The sequence below is a fragment of the Hyperoodon ampullatus genome, assembly GCF_949752795.1.
Source record: "Hyperoodon ampullatus genome assembly, chromosome: 3".
Classification (NCBI taxonomy): Eukaryota; Metazoa; Chordata; class Mammalia; order Artiodactyla; family Ziphiidae; genus Hyperoodon; species Hyperoodon ampullatus.
In genome coordinates this window covers 33,727,954-33,741,728 of record NC_136916.1, presented here as the reverse complement: position 1 = coordinate 33,741,728, position 13,775 = coordinate 33,727,954, and the positions used below count along the sequence as shown (strand labels likewise).

The following is a 13,775-nucleotide window of genomic DNA, read 5'->3' as shown; positions in this document are numbered from 1 at the left end:
TGAGTTTTGACATTGCTAGGATCATCAGCATCAAATGCATTTTTACTGCAACCTTGACAAAGCTAGCATGCACGGTGAATTCCTAAAATGGGGAGGAAAGACACATACTCAATGTTTGCCAAGGTCATGTAATTATTGGGCTTACTCTGTGTGTGGGAGGGATACCTACTACCATCTCATGGAACCAGTGAGGTTTACACAGAACACAGGGAAAGAGGCACAGTGACAATACTATTTAATATCATTGCTAAGTATGTCACATGCGTTATCTGGTTTAATCTTCCCCCAAAGCCTTTGAGATGGGTTCTATCATCACCCTCACTTTACACAGGAGGGCACTGAGGCTCAGAAAGTCTCCATCAGTCAAGTTCTCACTGGCAGGCTTAGAACACAGGTTGCTACGACTCTATCCTTTTAACCTGGCTAGTTGACTGATGCGGGCAAGCACTGTCACCATGGGAAAGGGTAAGAGTCGGATGAGGAGGGAGCAGGGGGCAGTGGGCTTGCAGGGCAGGAGCTGAGCGCTAGTGTGTGCAGTTACGTTACCGAGAGCCGTCACCAGGGCTCAGGGGAACAAAAGCTGCGAAGCCCACATTTTTGTTGGTCGACAGATGCTGGCAGAAATCTCAAGTTCAGACTACTCCTTCCCAAAGTTGGTGGTGAAGAAAGGGAAAGACCAAAGGTGGGCCGCCCCAGGAGGAGGCGGGGATGAGGGAAGCTGCTCTCTGAGGATGGGGGTACCAGTGCGTGTCTAGCAGTGGTGAGGGGAGCAGCACCTCCCAGCTGGGCACACATAGGAACCCCTTTTCCCAACAAGCCAGTGACTGCCTGTCTGGGGTCTAGGGCACCTCCAGGTTGGGGATGGCGTGAGGGAAAAGGCATTCCCGAGGTTCCTGAGTGGTCTCTGCTCCCTAAGTGAGAATACGGTCTTTGTCTGCTGTTGGCCTCCTTTCATCCCATCAAGCTAAAAACATCTTTCCAAACATAGCTGTGGGTAAATCCTTAGAGCCAAAATGAAGGAAGCAAATGTGAAATCCTGGTGGAGGGAGTGCAGCTCCCAAGGCAGCATTTCTGAACCTGGAACTGTCTGCCCCAGTGATGGAGCCTTTATAGGGTGAGGTGCTAACCCATAAAACCCCAACTCCCGTCCAGGGGTGCGGCTCTCAGAGAAGGGCACAGAATGCCCTCTGTTATCCTGCTGCCTCTTTGGCTCAGAGATGGAGAGGCCTGTACATCATCGAGATTCTAAGCCATGGCTGTTTGGTTTCCCCTTGAAAGGCCACAGAGATCTGCAGGCTCCAAATCCTAAGCACCAGCTTGGCTGCCAAGCGCGGGCCTGAGCAGAGTGTGGTGGGAGCCCCGTGTGGCCATCGAGATGAGGCTGTGCTGGCACCTCGGCAAGGCCTGTGCAAAGCACCTGGACCACCTGGCGTCTGGATGACACCCAGAGAGCTGATGGATGCGCCCTCCCAGTCTGGTGACTGGCATCCCTGGCGGCCAGACAGGAGGAAGGCTTTGGTAGGCAGGGTCTTCGGGTCCTGAGTTGTCCAAAGCTCTGGCTCCAAAAATCTATCTCTGTCGTGGGTGCAACTCACCCATCTGGCTGTTCCGGAGGCACCAGTTCCGCAGCCACTCCTCGCCTCCTGCCTTCCATGCCACCCCACACCGCTCTCCGTCCGCTGCCCATATCCATGAACTTGGACGCCTGGCCTGTGCTAACTTTCCCCACCTCTCCCCAGCCTGCATGTGCACGGAGATGCTCCCTCTCAGCGCTGTCCTGATGAGGGCCCCAGAGAACAGGCCCTCTGGCTCCCCCCACAGCACTTTTCTTGCCCTGCCTCCCCCTACATGAGCCCGTTCCTGTGGCTGAGACCTGGGATCACTGCTCAGAGGAACATCTGTATTACTAAGATGGCCCAAAATATCGCATATATAGTTTCTAACCGAACAGCCATGGGGGATTGCCATCCTGTTCTGCACAGCACATATGAGGAAACTGAAGACCTAAGTGACTAAATAGCTTGCCCGAGATCACACAGCAAGTGGGTGGGAAAGCACAGCCATATGTCCACAGGGCAAGTATGTGTGTGTTTGTGTGTGTGCGTGTGTGTGTGCACACGTATGTGATTGCCCAGAGATTCAGAACAGCTTCCACTCAAATCAACCCAGATCTGGAACTACAGACTTCTTGTAATCTTCATATTTTTCTCTTGAGCAACATTAGACAGAGTCGAATTTAAGTTAAACTTAAGGACAAAACTTTAGAACAAATGCTTCAAGCAGGTCAAGCTCCTAAGGCTCAGCCCTGTGATGTTTCCTCACCAACTCTACATTGTTCTTTTTAGCACGCCTTCTCAGCTGAGTCACCAACTGCCTTCAGTGCATTCACTCAGCACACCGCACGAGCGAATGGGACCACCAGGCGCCTGCTCCCAGGGCCCAACCTGGGCCAGGCCCTTGGCACGGCATGTCCATGTCCATGTCCCTTGCTCCCCATTTTACAGAAGAGGAAATAGAGGCATGGAGACGACCTGACCCAGGTCACACAGCTAGGAAGTGGCAGCCAGATGGGAACCCACAGTGTCTGGCTCCAGAGCCCAAGTTCATCCTGTGTCTTCTACTGCATCCCTAACCTTCCGAATTTATTCAAAATCCTGTTATCTTTCTGCTTTTGTCAGAAAACATCTTCCTTTGCCTCTTTCTTGGACCCGAAAAATAATCCCATGTCTCCCAGCAACTACTCCAGCTGCAACCCTCTACCCCCCTGCTGGGGGAACCGGCCCTGGTTCCTAGCCAACATTTGCACGTGAGCCCAGCGGGCAGGGTCCCGGGTCTAGGGTCTCCCTCGTGGCGCTGGCCCCTCAGAGCCCTATGTGTTTGGTGTTATGTCCCCAACCTGATGGAGGAGGGAGCTGAGGTTGAGAGAGGGTAAGCAACTTGCCCGAGGTCCACAGCCCATGACCTGTGGACCAGGCCCTTCTAGACTGTGCCCCAAAACCCATGCTCTCTTCTTTATACTCGGTGGGTTTCAAGTCAGAGCATTGAAAATACAGAAACAGCAGGCACTCCTTTGTAAGAGCACACTGAATAGGACTGAAAGTGGCTTCACCCGCCACACACTGACAGGCCTCCTCATCTTCCTATCCCCGCATGCGTGGTGGGAGGCTCCTTATGTTTGGATTAAAGCAGAAGTCACAGACTCAAATGCCCACGGAGGCCAACAGGCAACGAGATAAACGGCCCTGCCTGGGGCATTTACTGTAGGGTACTAGGAAGTGGTGGGCATAGCGTAAACCAGAGAGCATAAGCCCAGCTTGGTGGGGTGCTATGACTTTGCCTGAATCCATTGTTGCCACGCAGGAATGTGGGTCTAGTGTTGCCAATTCCAACTACTTTTCAAGAGAAGCCAAGAATCCAGAGTTTTATGTGAAATCTCTACATTTCTAAATGATGAAAACTAATTCAAATGTTTCTTGAAACACTTCAGCCAAACAAAGCACATCTGGCCGCCAGGTTCAGTTTGCTGGGTGCCATTTTGTGACATCCAGTTTAAAAGTTCATAGAGGAGATGAGCTTAGTGCATCGAAAGAAAGTTCCATTTCGTGTAAAATTATCAAATGTTTCTCTAAACCTGATATAAGCCAAACCAAACACAAGCTGGATTCAGCGTGCAGGGTGCCATTTTGTAATGTCCAGATTGAAAATTTTATGGAGGATATACATTGAATTCATTTAAAGAAGGATCAATTTAGTGTAAAAATTATCTGTGCAAATCAAGACAAGCCACATACACACACACACACACCCCAATTTACTAATGAAGGCGTTTCTCCCAGGAGTGCTTGCTCTGATGACACTTGGTTCAACAGAAGAAAAAGGAAAAGGGCCCACTGCTGCCACGACCTCAAGCCTGTCAGGCAGATGCCACAGTACAGAGTCTGGGTGTGACCCCTGCCTTGTCTGCAGTTAACAGATTTGCCATGGCACACAGTCATGGAATGATCCTTGGGGAAAGCAAGATGCAGTAAGAGCTAGACTCCCAGGGACCACTAATTGCTCACCCATCTCTGTAGCTTGGTGCCTTTGGCAAAGATACACCCCTATTTTCTCCTTCTTCTTTGGTCAGTGACCTGTTCTCAATTGATACTGTTCTAAAATCTGAGCTAAGGATGGTTCAACCCCCAATGGCCCTGGACCAAGTGACTAGATCTAAGCATACTGCCATTGCTAACGGTCCCTGGGCCCAGCAGTGAGCAGACTGGCATGCAGGGAAGGGATGAGAGGGTGAAGGGGCTCTGGATCCCTGGCTTCCCCGGGAAGGATGTGCTCACCAACAAGCCATTGGAGCCGTGGACAGTGACGCAGCGAGAGAACGTGTGGTGGATGGAGAGGTCCTTGACATACGTGGGCGGGTCGTAGCCTCCCTTTTCATCCACATCGCCCGCCAGGTGGAAGTGAATTGGGTACTGACCCACCAGCTGCTGGCCCATGTTCTTCAGCTCCACGCCCTCCAGGTGTGCGGCCTTGAACCCCAGTGCAAACTGGCGGGGAGAGGAGAGCCCAGAGTGAGAAGGAGTCCATGAGATGCTCCCCAATACCCCTCGCTGCTGCCCACACTCCAGAAATGCACACGTGTTGTCTTCAACGTGCTTTGCTGATCCCCACCTCGGGTACTCAGTGAATCAAAGACATTCTCTGCAAGTGGGTTAAGATGCCTGACTCTTCCCATCTCAAGGGAGACAGGCTGCTGCTAATAACACAGGCATGTTGCAAGGCAATGAACTGCTTGGAATCAAGAGGTGCAGTGGGACCGTGCAGCGGCTGGGGCTTGCCTCAACCCTCTTTTCCTGCCTCCTAAGCCACTGAGTGTTATGAGAAAGGGATAACCCTGAGGTAATCCGGGGGAGACTGGCAAACAGCATGCCCTAGGACGGTTGGGGAATCCAGGACAGGCTGGACCTTGGGGCAGTAAGAGCCCGTGCTTGGTCCACCATCTGAGGCCCTCTCCTGGGTGTAAGAAGGGGGTGTTGAGCATCTGGCAGCGTGTGTGTGAGTTGTGGGATGCTCCACATGCTCACGTCATAGTATACCCAGAGCCATTCCTACACATTCCAAAGGAACCACCTGATCACACTCAGTGTCGACACTCCAGGAGCTCACCATAAAAGCACGGTTCAAAAATGATTCCTGTCCCAAGCTGAGTTCAGCTAACTTCTACTAGAGAAGGAGGACTTAAGGACATGCTAACCATGCCTTCCAAAAATAGGTGTCAGCTGGAATGCCAACTCCAGTAGTGGCTGCCCTGGAGAGCTGTGTTAAGAATGATTCTGAGGCCTAGTTTGGGCAAAGTGGGAAGGAGGGCTCTGATCACTTAGGGATTACTCTCAAAATGGGAAATGGGGTTGCAGCAGCTTGAGTAACATAAACCTGCTATTTTTGCTCTAGTCTCCCTAATGAGTTTCTCAGCTGAAGATTATACCACCACCTCTGTCCCCATCTCATCCCTTGAAACTGACTGGAAATATGGAGAAGTGTTTTTGGAGGTTGCAACGACTGGGAAGCACTGCTAGCATTTAATGAGCAGGGGCCAGGGATGCTAGAAATCTTATATTAGGCCCGTATGACAGAAAATATGGTCTTACCTATGCCAGTAGGGCCCCCATTATGAACTCCGTAAGTTTCACTCCATTATTCCTTTCAGTCAGATTACCAAAAAGTCTCATCCTTAAAGCATATGATTTTAACTTCTAAAGAACTCTCTTTACAAAACACCAAGGTAATAGTGTTATTCTACCAGCTTTAATCTCAAATCATTGGAAGCAATGGCCTCGTGAAGAACATTGGGGTGTCTTATGATATTTAATATGCCAGATAAAGGCACCTTACAGAGAGATGCAAAAGGAATTCCTCTTTGAGCTGAATGCTAGGAAAACATGAGCTCCAATGAATTGATACCATTTTCCTTCACTGCGCAATGAGAACTCTGCAGCTCATCATCTCTGTCTTGGTCTTGAGTCTCCACCAGGAAACTCACAGGTAAATGTAATGCTAGAACTTCTAGTTCTTCTCCCCTGCTTAACATCTTCTCTGTTTCTTTGTTTTTGTCATCATCTCTGTCTTGGTCTTGAGTCTCCACCAGGAAACTCACAGGTAAATGTAATGCTAGAACTTCTAGTTCTTCTCCCCTGCTTAACATCTCTGTTTCTTTGTTTTTGTTTTTTTCTTTGGCCGCGCCGTGAAACATGCGGGATCCTAGTTCCCCAACCAGGGATCAAACCCACGTCCCTTGCGGTGGGAGCACAGAGTCTTAACCACCGGACCACCCAGGAAGTCCCCATCTTATCTGTATTTTAATGGATCTATTGCAAATGCAAGTTTTTGTGAGTTAAATGCCCGTTCTTTTAGGAAGTGGCCAGGGTTAAACAATGAAGAAAGGGAATGAAAGCTATGATTAAAAGTTGAAACTCATGAAGGCAGGGAGCATGAAGGCAGTGTGCCATGTGCCATGTGACTGCAGGGTAAGCGACGTTCCTCTGTCATCTCTCTTGTTCCCAAGTACAGACAGGTGGAATTGCACACAGATGCATAATACATAAGGCTCCTCCAATTTCCAGAAAGGTACCCTTCTCTTGGTCCTACCTTTTGCCCCTCCATACCCTTCCCTACCAAGAATCCCTGCCTATAGGCTGGCATCACTGGAATCCTCCTGGTTGGGTTGATGGCCTCAGCCAGGCAAGACTCATACCTTGATGTGGCCCCCAAAGGTGTCGAAGTCAAAGAAGTTGCAGATGTGGTTGCTGTAGGGATAGCATTCATCCTCCATCTCCCCCATCACCACGATATTCCGGCTCAGGAGCCCAACCTCGGCCCGCATGTCCACACCATCCACCTCCTCCCCCATGTGCAGGTACATTGGTTTCCCTAGGGCAGAAAGGAGGGAAAGTGGGAAATCAGAGGTACTGTGTGTGCCCACTGTCTTCCAGGGCCCTGCCAGGTGCTTCCGCTGCTTACATGGTGCATGGTGGTCCCCGTGGCCCCGAGTCCCATTTTGTAGAATAATGAAGCCCAGGGAGGTGAGATTACTTGCCTGAATGAAGAGGCAGGATTCACAGGCATGCATGCTTATGTCTGAAGCCCATGGCAAAAATGACTATTTGTCCCTCAGTTTCTGTCCCCTCTTCTTGCTTGTCCGTACTAGAATCTTCTATTTTAGCTAGACACAAGGCTCCCCGGGACAACCACGTTTCCCAGCCTCCCTGCACGTCAGTGTGGTCATAGGGTAGCAGAAGGAATGTGTACACCCTTCAGGTGCCTCCTGCTCTCCCATAGGGCTGGGATATGGACGCTGTTGGTGGGCCAGCCTCGCCCATGTGGGTGCGAACATACCCTGGAGATGGCAGAGCAACGTGAGGGAAGAAACCTGGTCTCTGGATGATCCCACAGAGCTCACGCCCTGGACCGCCTACCAGTTGGGAGTCTTACAGGCACAAAACAAACCCTCTCTTTAAAGCCAATGCTTTAAAGCAGTGCAAATCCATATTCTGCTGAAGTAGGCAAATCTATGTTCTACTTTCCTCAACCTCCTATAGAGTGTGTGTCTACAACTGAATTTTCTAGAAAGAACTAGATTGGAGCTTCTGTGTCCAGCACTGCCGGGCTCTGGATGCCACTATGGTAGCATATAGAACAATGAAAGAGAACTTGCACCCCACTCTGTGTCGACCTCACCACGACCTCCCTCCCTCCCGCTGGCCTTGGAGGAGAGGATGCTGTCTCTCTCTCATACCACTGACCTCAGCCCCAGCCCTTCCAATAAGCTCAAGAGCCTTGAATCCAAGAGCCCTCCCCTTCTAGTAGCTTCATTTCATCCCTCATTTGGGTTCATGTTCTGTTTTGAGACTCGTCTAGGCCTTCCTATCTTTATTTTTTTTCTTGATGTTATAATTTTTTTTGAAGTTTTTTTTTTTTATTGGAGTATAACTGCTTCACAATTAGGCCTTCCTATCTTTAAAAACTAACAATCATGGGCTTCCCTGGTGGCACAGTGGTTGAGAGTCCGCCTGCCAATGCAGGGGACATGGGTTCGTGCCCCAGTCCGGGAAGATCCCACATGCCGTGGAGCGGCTGGGCCCGTGAGCCTGCGCGTCCGGAGCCTGTGCTCCACAACGGGAGAGGCCACAACAGTGAGAGGTCCGCGTACCGCAAAAAAAAAAAAAAAAAAGAAAAAAAAAAGAAAGGTGCAGGGTGACACGGGTTTGGAACTTTGGAACTGTCTTTGATCATCGCCTCCACAACAATCCCAAATTCTTCTCTGGAATAAAGAGACCGCAGGCTGCCTCTAGATTCAGCTGGTCCCTGAGACTGCTGACCTGACTCGTAGGTGCTTTCTCTTCTTTTTGAGGATGCAGTGGTAGAGAGAGCAACAACCTCTCATGTTGATTCACAGCCTGAACCACTTGGCTTTCACTTGACTTGAGCAACAGGGCACAGCTCAGCCCCGTGACACCACTGGTGCCCACGTGCAAAGGCTGTGGTTATAAAATCCCTGAGCAGCACCCACTGATGGTGACCTCACCCTGCTCTCTCATCCCCAGGGAGGGCTGGCTTTTAAAGAATGTTTGTTGTTTTGGAATTCTGCAGACTCAGGGAGATGGTGGTTTCTTTGAAGCATCTCAGTTTAAGATGTAAGACGAGTACACGGCAAAACTAAGAAAATATTCCCTTTGGAATCGGTATTCGCCTCTTCTGGCTGCTGTAACAACTTACCACAAACTTAGTGGCTTAAAACAACAGAAATTTCTATTCTGATAGTCCTGGAGGTCAGAAGTCCAAAATCCGTTTCACCGGGTCAGCAGTCAGGGAGTCGCCAGGGCTGGTCCTGTCAGGGGCTCCAGGGGAGAACCCGTTCCTGGCCTTTTGCAGACCCTCGCAGCTGCCAGCACTCCTCGGCTGGTGGCCCCTTCCTCCAATCTGTTATGTCATCACATCTGACTCTGACCCTCCTGTATCCCTCCTTTTAAGGACCCTTTTTTTTTTTTTTTTTTTTTTTGTGGTACACCGGCCTCTCACTGTTGTGGCCTCTCCCGTTGCGGAGCACAGGCTCCGGACGCGCAGGCCCAGCGGCCATGGCTCACGGGCCCAGCCGCTCCGCGGCATGTGGGATCTTCCCGGACCGGGGCACGAACCCGTGTCCCCTGCATCAGCAGGCGGACTCTCAACCACTGCGCCACCAGGGAAGCCTAAGGACCCTTTTGACTCCACTGAACCCACCCAGATAATCCGGGTTCACCTCCCATCTCGTGAGCCTTAATCACATCTGCAAAGTCCCTTTTGCCACATAAGGTAACACATTCCCAGTTGCCAAAGATTAGCACATGGACATCTTTGAGGGCTGTTAGTCTATAACAGAGTCCTTCTTTTAAAAAGTCTCAGGTAATAAAAAAAAAAAATTAACTTTTCAAAGAGTCTATTTACTGGAATTTACTGTTATCCCCTGAGCCGAAGGTCTGTGTCCCCTGTCAAAGGGATGCCACGGATAGGGGCTGTCAGGCCTTCAGTCTCATCCAGGGTCCTGACATCAACCAGTGGAAAGAGTTTAAAACAAGTTCGTGCTGCAGGATACTGGTGCCTCATCCTCCAGCACATCCCACTGTGGCTTCTGGTTTGGGTCACAGGGCCATGAGTCTGTCCAGTTTTAAGGTCCAGAAGCAGAGTCCCCTCTAGCACCCACGCAGGAGCCTCTCTCCCATCCCTGGCTCGTCCTCTGCCCATTGGCTCTGGGACCTTTACAAGCAGCCAGTTACGAGGCCCTCGGGTTGGGGGGAGGTTAGGGTCTTCTGCAAAAAGAGCTTTTTTTTTTTTTTTTTTTTTTTTTTTTTTTTTTTTTTGCGGTATGTGGGCCTCTCACTGTTGTGGCCTCTCCCGTTGCGGAGCACAGGCCCAGTGGCCATGGCTCATGGGCCCAGCTGCTCCGCGGCATGTGGGATCCTCCCAGACCGGGGCACGAACCCGTTTCCCCTGCACTGGCAGGCGGACTCTCAACCACTGCGCCACCAGGGAAGCCCGTGCAAAAAGAGCTTTGACCTGGTTTCTGAGTGACCCCAGCTGGACAGAAAGCTGCACCCAGAGCAGCGTCTGATGCTGATAAGGAAAGAGACTCCCATGCATGCCAGCTTTGAACACCCAAAGTCCAGTGACTGATATACTGATATATTGATCACAATTGTATCTAAGGATAGACAGTCAGACCCGGAAGGACCCAGAATGGCTTTCTGCCGTCACTTAGGCCAGCTCCCTAACTTCACATTTGAGGAAATGGAAGGCAGAAGGTGCTCAGGGCCGGCCTGGTGGAGACAGGGCGAGAATGCGGGGACACGGCCCCCAGGAAAGGATGTCCTTTCAAGCCCTTATGACTGGTGCTGGGGGCACTTTCTCTTCACCGCCAGGCTCTGGGTCTGGGACCCAGTGAGCGCCATGAGCCTGGACCTTCGCCATAAGCACATGAAACGTGACACCTGTCTTTCCAGCACCTCTTTACTCTCCGTGGACCCTTGACTCTGACTTCGAGGGCTGAGCATGTCACCTACATCCAGGCAGCAGTGATCTCTCATGACAGCCACTGGGGGTGCACTGCCTTCCCTCTCTCTCGGGGAGGACCTGCTGTCAGGGGGTAGTCAGCAGGCAGCCTCCAGCTCAGGAGCCACCTGTGTCTGCTCCAAGGTCATGCTCTGCTTGCGTCCCTCCCAGTGACTAAAGCACAGCCAAGGTCCTGGAGCCCGGCCACTGCTTCCCCACGCAGGATCCCGATAGGCAGGCTGTGCTTGGAGGCACCCCCTTTCCCTAGTCTCCCGAACCACCCAGCTCAGAACACTCCCTGCAGGTAAGTGGGTCAGTAGAAATGGATCCTTCTTTTTTCCCAGAGCTGGGCATCTTTCCCCAAGTACTTGCAGGCTCCTGGTCTTCCGGGCCTCATGCCTCTGGGCACGGTGGACCCAGACCTCTTCTTCACTAGTGGACCCCCCAATGAACAGCTCTCCTGGCAACACCCAGAAAAACTTCCAAAGGCTTCCTCAACCGAGCAAAGCCACCCGGGACCGTTCTTGAGGTGCAGAAGGAAGCACTGCCTGCCAGTGCCCTAGAGACAGTTCAGAGGTGAACTTGCCAAAGCAAGTGATGGGGGCCTGAGGGTCTGGTCCCGAGAGGCACAGCATAGAGCATGCTTCCCAAAGGGATGTTCCCCCCAAGCTCCGCCACCCAGGGCTCAGCACGTTACAGAAGAGGTTACAGGGAGTAGCGAGCTCCGTCCTACCAGCCAGAGGCGCAGGAAAGGAGTTTCCCATGCAGCTCCGGGGGCACAGCAGCTGCCTAGCCGCCCGCAGGATGAACAGAGTAAAACCCAAACTCTGGTGGGCTTACCCGCCATCACTCCCACACGTCCCCTTCTGCTGCAGCCAGACCCGACCACCCATGATTCCCCGAGCGAGCTTCTGCTCATTTACATCTCAGAGCTTTTAATGAAGCTGCTCTCTCTAGCTGGGACAGCCTCCTCCATTTGTCCACGGAGCAAATCACTTTGTCCCTCAAGATCCAGCTGTGATGGCTCCTTCTCAGTGAAGTCTTCCCCGACTACCCTCAGCATGAGCCTTTGCATCTTGGGGTCTCCACAGTGCTTGGGAGAGCCAGGAAACCAGGCCAAGCCTCCCCATCTCTAGGCTATGCATCTCCAGATTTCCAACCATCCCTCAAAGTGTATGCATTTCAGAGTTCAGGAGGCTCCTCTCAATTTGTCAGCATCCCCCCGTAAAATATGGTGTCCAGGGACTTCCCTGGAGGTTCCAGTGTTTAAGACACTGAGCTTCCAATGCAGGCCGCGCGGGTTCGATCCCTGGTCGGGGACTAAGATCCCACATGCTGTGCGAAGCGACAAAAAAAAAAAAAAAAAAAAAAGTGGTGTCCAGGCAGGGTGCTGACCAGAGGCTTCTGTTCCTGTGGGTGGCCAGAGGGCCTTCCTCAGGGATCCAGTCTCAACACAACTGGAGAGGTGGGACAGTGGATGCGGAGGACTGGGGCTCTGCAGCCGGGCTGTCCGGGTGGGATTCTGACTCAGATCATAGCCGTGAGTCCCTGAACACATTATTTAAGCTCCTGAACCTCAGACCCTTTATCTATAAAATGGAGATAACAATAGCACACATCTCGAAAGGTAGCTATGGTTGTGAAATGAGTTAATCCATGGAATGTGCCTGGAACAGCCCCGAGGGCATGGTAGGGGGCTAGTGTGACAGAAGTGACACATGCAGCTGTCCCCAAGTGAAGGCTGGAACCCAGGGCTCCCACCACTAGCTTCAAGCCTATAATGATGGGGAGTTGGAAGATAACAGGTTTGACAGCTTTCTTTGTTCCACGGGGGAAAGCAGCCAGAGGGTAGGGGTGACTTCCAGGTAGATGGACAACTGTGCTGATTAGACTCCTGGGAGCAGACTCAGTAAGACAGATTGAGAGCTGAAAGAATATTCCAGTCCCACCGCCTCCTTCCCCTATGTGGAGCTCCCTATCAGGATTTTACAAGCCTTACAGCCAGTTTATCTGTCCCGCTGCTGCCTTTACAGCCCACTCCCAGGCCACTATCCCAGGGAAGCTGTGCACCCCGCTTTCCCAGCATCCCATCCTGTCTGTGGAATTCTCCCACGCGGCCTTCACCCCTCCCTTCTGTCTCCAGGCTCTGATACAGGAAGGCCAACCAGGGGAAAGCAGACGTGGCCAAGCCAGATTTGTCCCGAATAATCCACAAGGGCCATGAGCACAGATGAGGGGTGGGGAAAGCGTGGGATGCAGAAGGACTCTGCACAGTTGCCCCGCACGGGAATAAAACATCGACCCTTCCAAGTGCTCATCCTACAGCTGGCCCGGTTCCACAACCCGCCCTCTTTCAAGCCCTCTCTACAGGGCAAGCATGGCACTAAACACTCTGGGGTCGAGAAGGGTAAAACATCAAGGATCTTCCAGTGGGAGAAACAGACTCCTGTACGTGTGGCTCAGACCCATCAGGGCCCAGGGTTTCTGCAGGAGGGGGCAGTGGGGTCTGCCCTTCTCAGACCACGAGGACAATCCCAGAGGGACTTAGGCTAGAGGGTCCCAGAAAGGCAAATTTAAACTACAGAGCTCCCAGATTCCTCCTCCAGTCCAGTCATCTTTGAGAGAAGATGTTGGGAACAGGGTCCCTCCTGGAGGAAGGATGAAGCAGAACATGTCACCTTCGAGCCAGAGAGCTCTGAGTTTGAATCCTGGCTCAGATCGACCAAGTAGACTTGCTTGGTCTATACCAGCAGCCCTCACTAGAAAGTTCTGAAATGATGGAAATGCTCTATTCCGTGTTGTCCGATATGGTAGCCACTAGCCACGTGTGGCCAGTGAACTCTTGAAATCTGCCCTGCAGGACTGAGGAATGGAATTTTTAATTTTATTAGTTTCAGTTAAATTTATAGGGCCACATGTGGCTGCTGACTACCATATTGGAAAGCATGAGTCTACACGTTTAATTTCCATGGACATCAGTTTCCTCATCTATGTCATGGAGAAAACAGTAGCACCCACCTTGTTAGGTTGTCATGAAGAGTGAGAAAGATGGTTTACGTAAAGTGCTTAGCATATCACAGGAAACTCAAACTACGTTAATACTAATTAGTAGTAGTACTTAAAAGTGTGTGATGGGGGCTTATAAACAAAGTGGGAAGTTGAGAATGAAAATAGGGTAGAAAATTGAGGGGATTTCTTTT

At 51.4% G+C, this 13,775-nt stretch overlaps 1 protein-coding gene across 1 annotated transcript in view; it reads right to left on the bottom strand.

Annotated features, from left to right (window-relative positions):
- CEMIP (cell migration inducing hyaluronidase 1) overlaps window positions 1–13,775 on the bottom strand; it is a gene marked incomplete at both ends in the record, with an annotated part of 72,116 nt that overhangs the window by 33,524 nt on the left and 24,817 nt on the right. Inside the window, 2 exons of the mRNA XM_079700840.1 lie at window positions 4,332–4,541; window positions 6,746–6,921. Coding sequence (XP_079556966.1) covers window positions 4,332–4,541; window positions 6,746–6,921 — 386 coding nt within the window. The remainder of the gene's footprint in view (window positions 1–4,331; window positions 4,542–6,745; window positions 6,922–13,775) is intronic.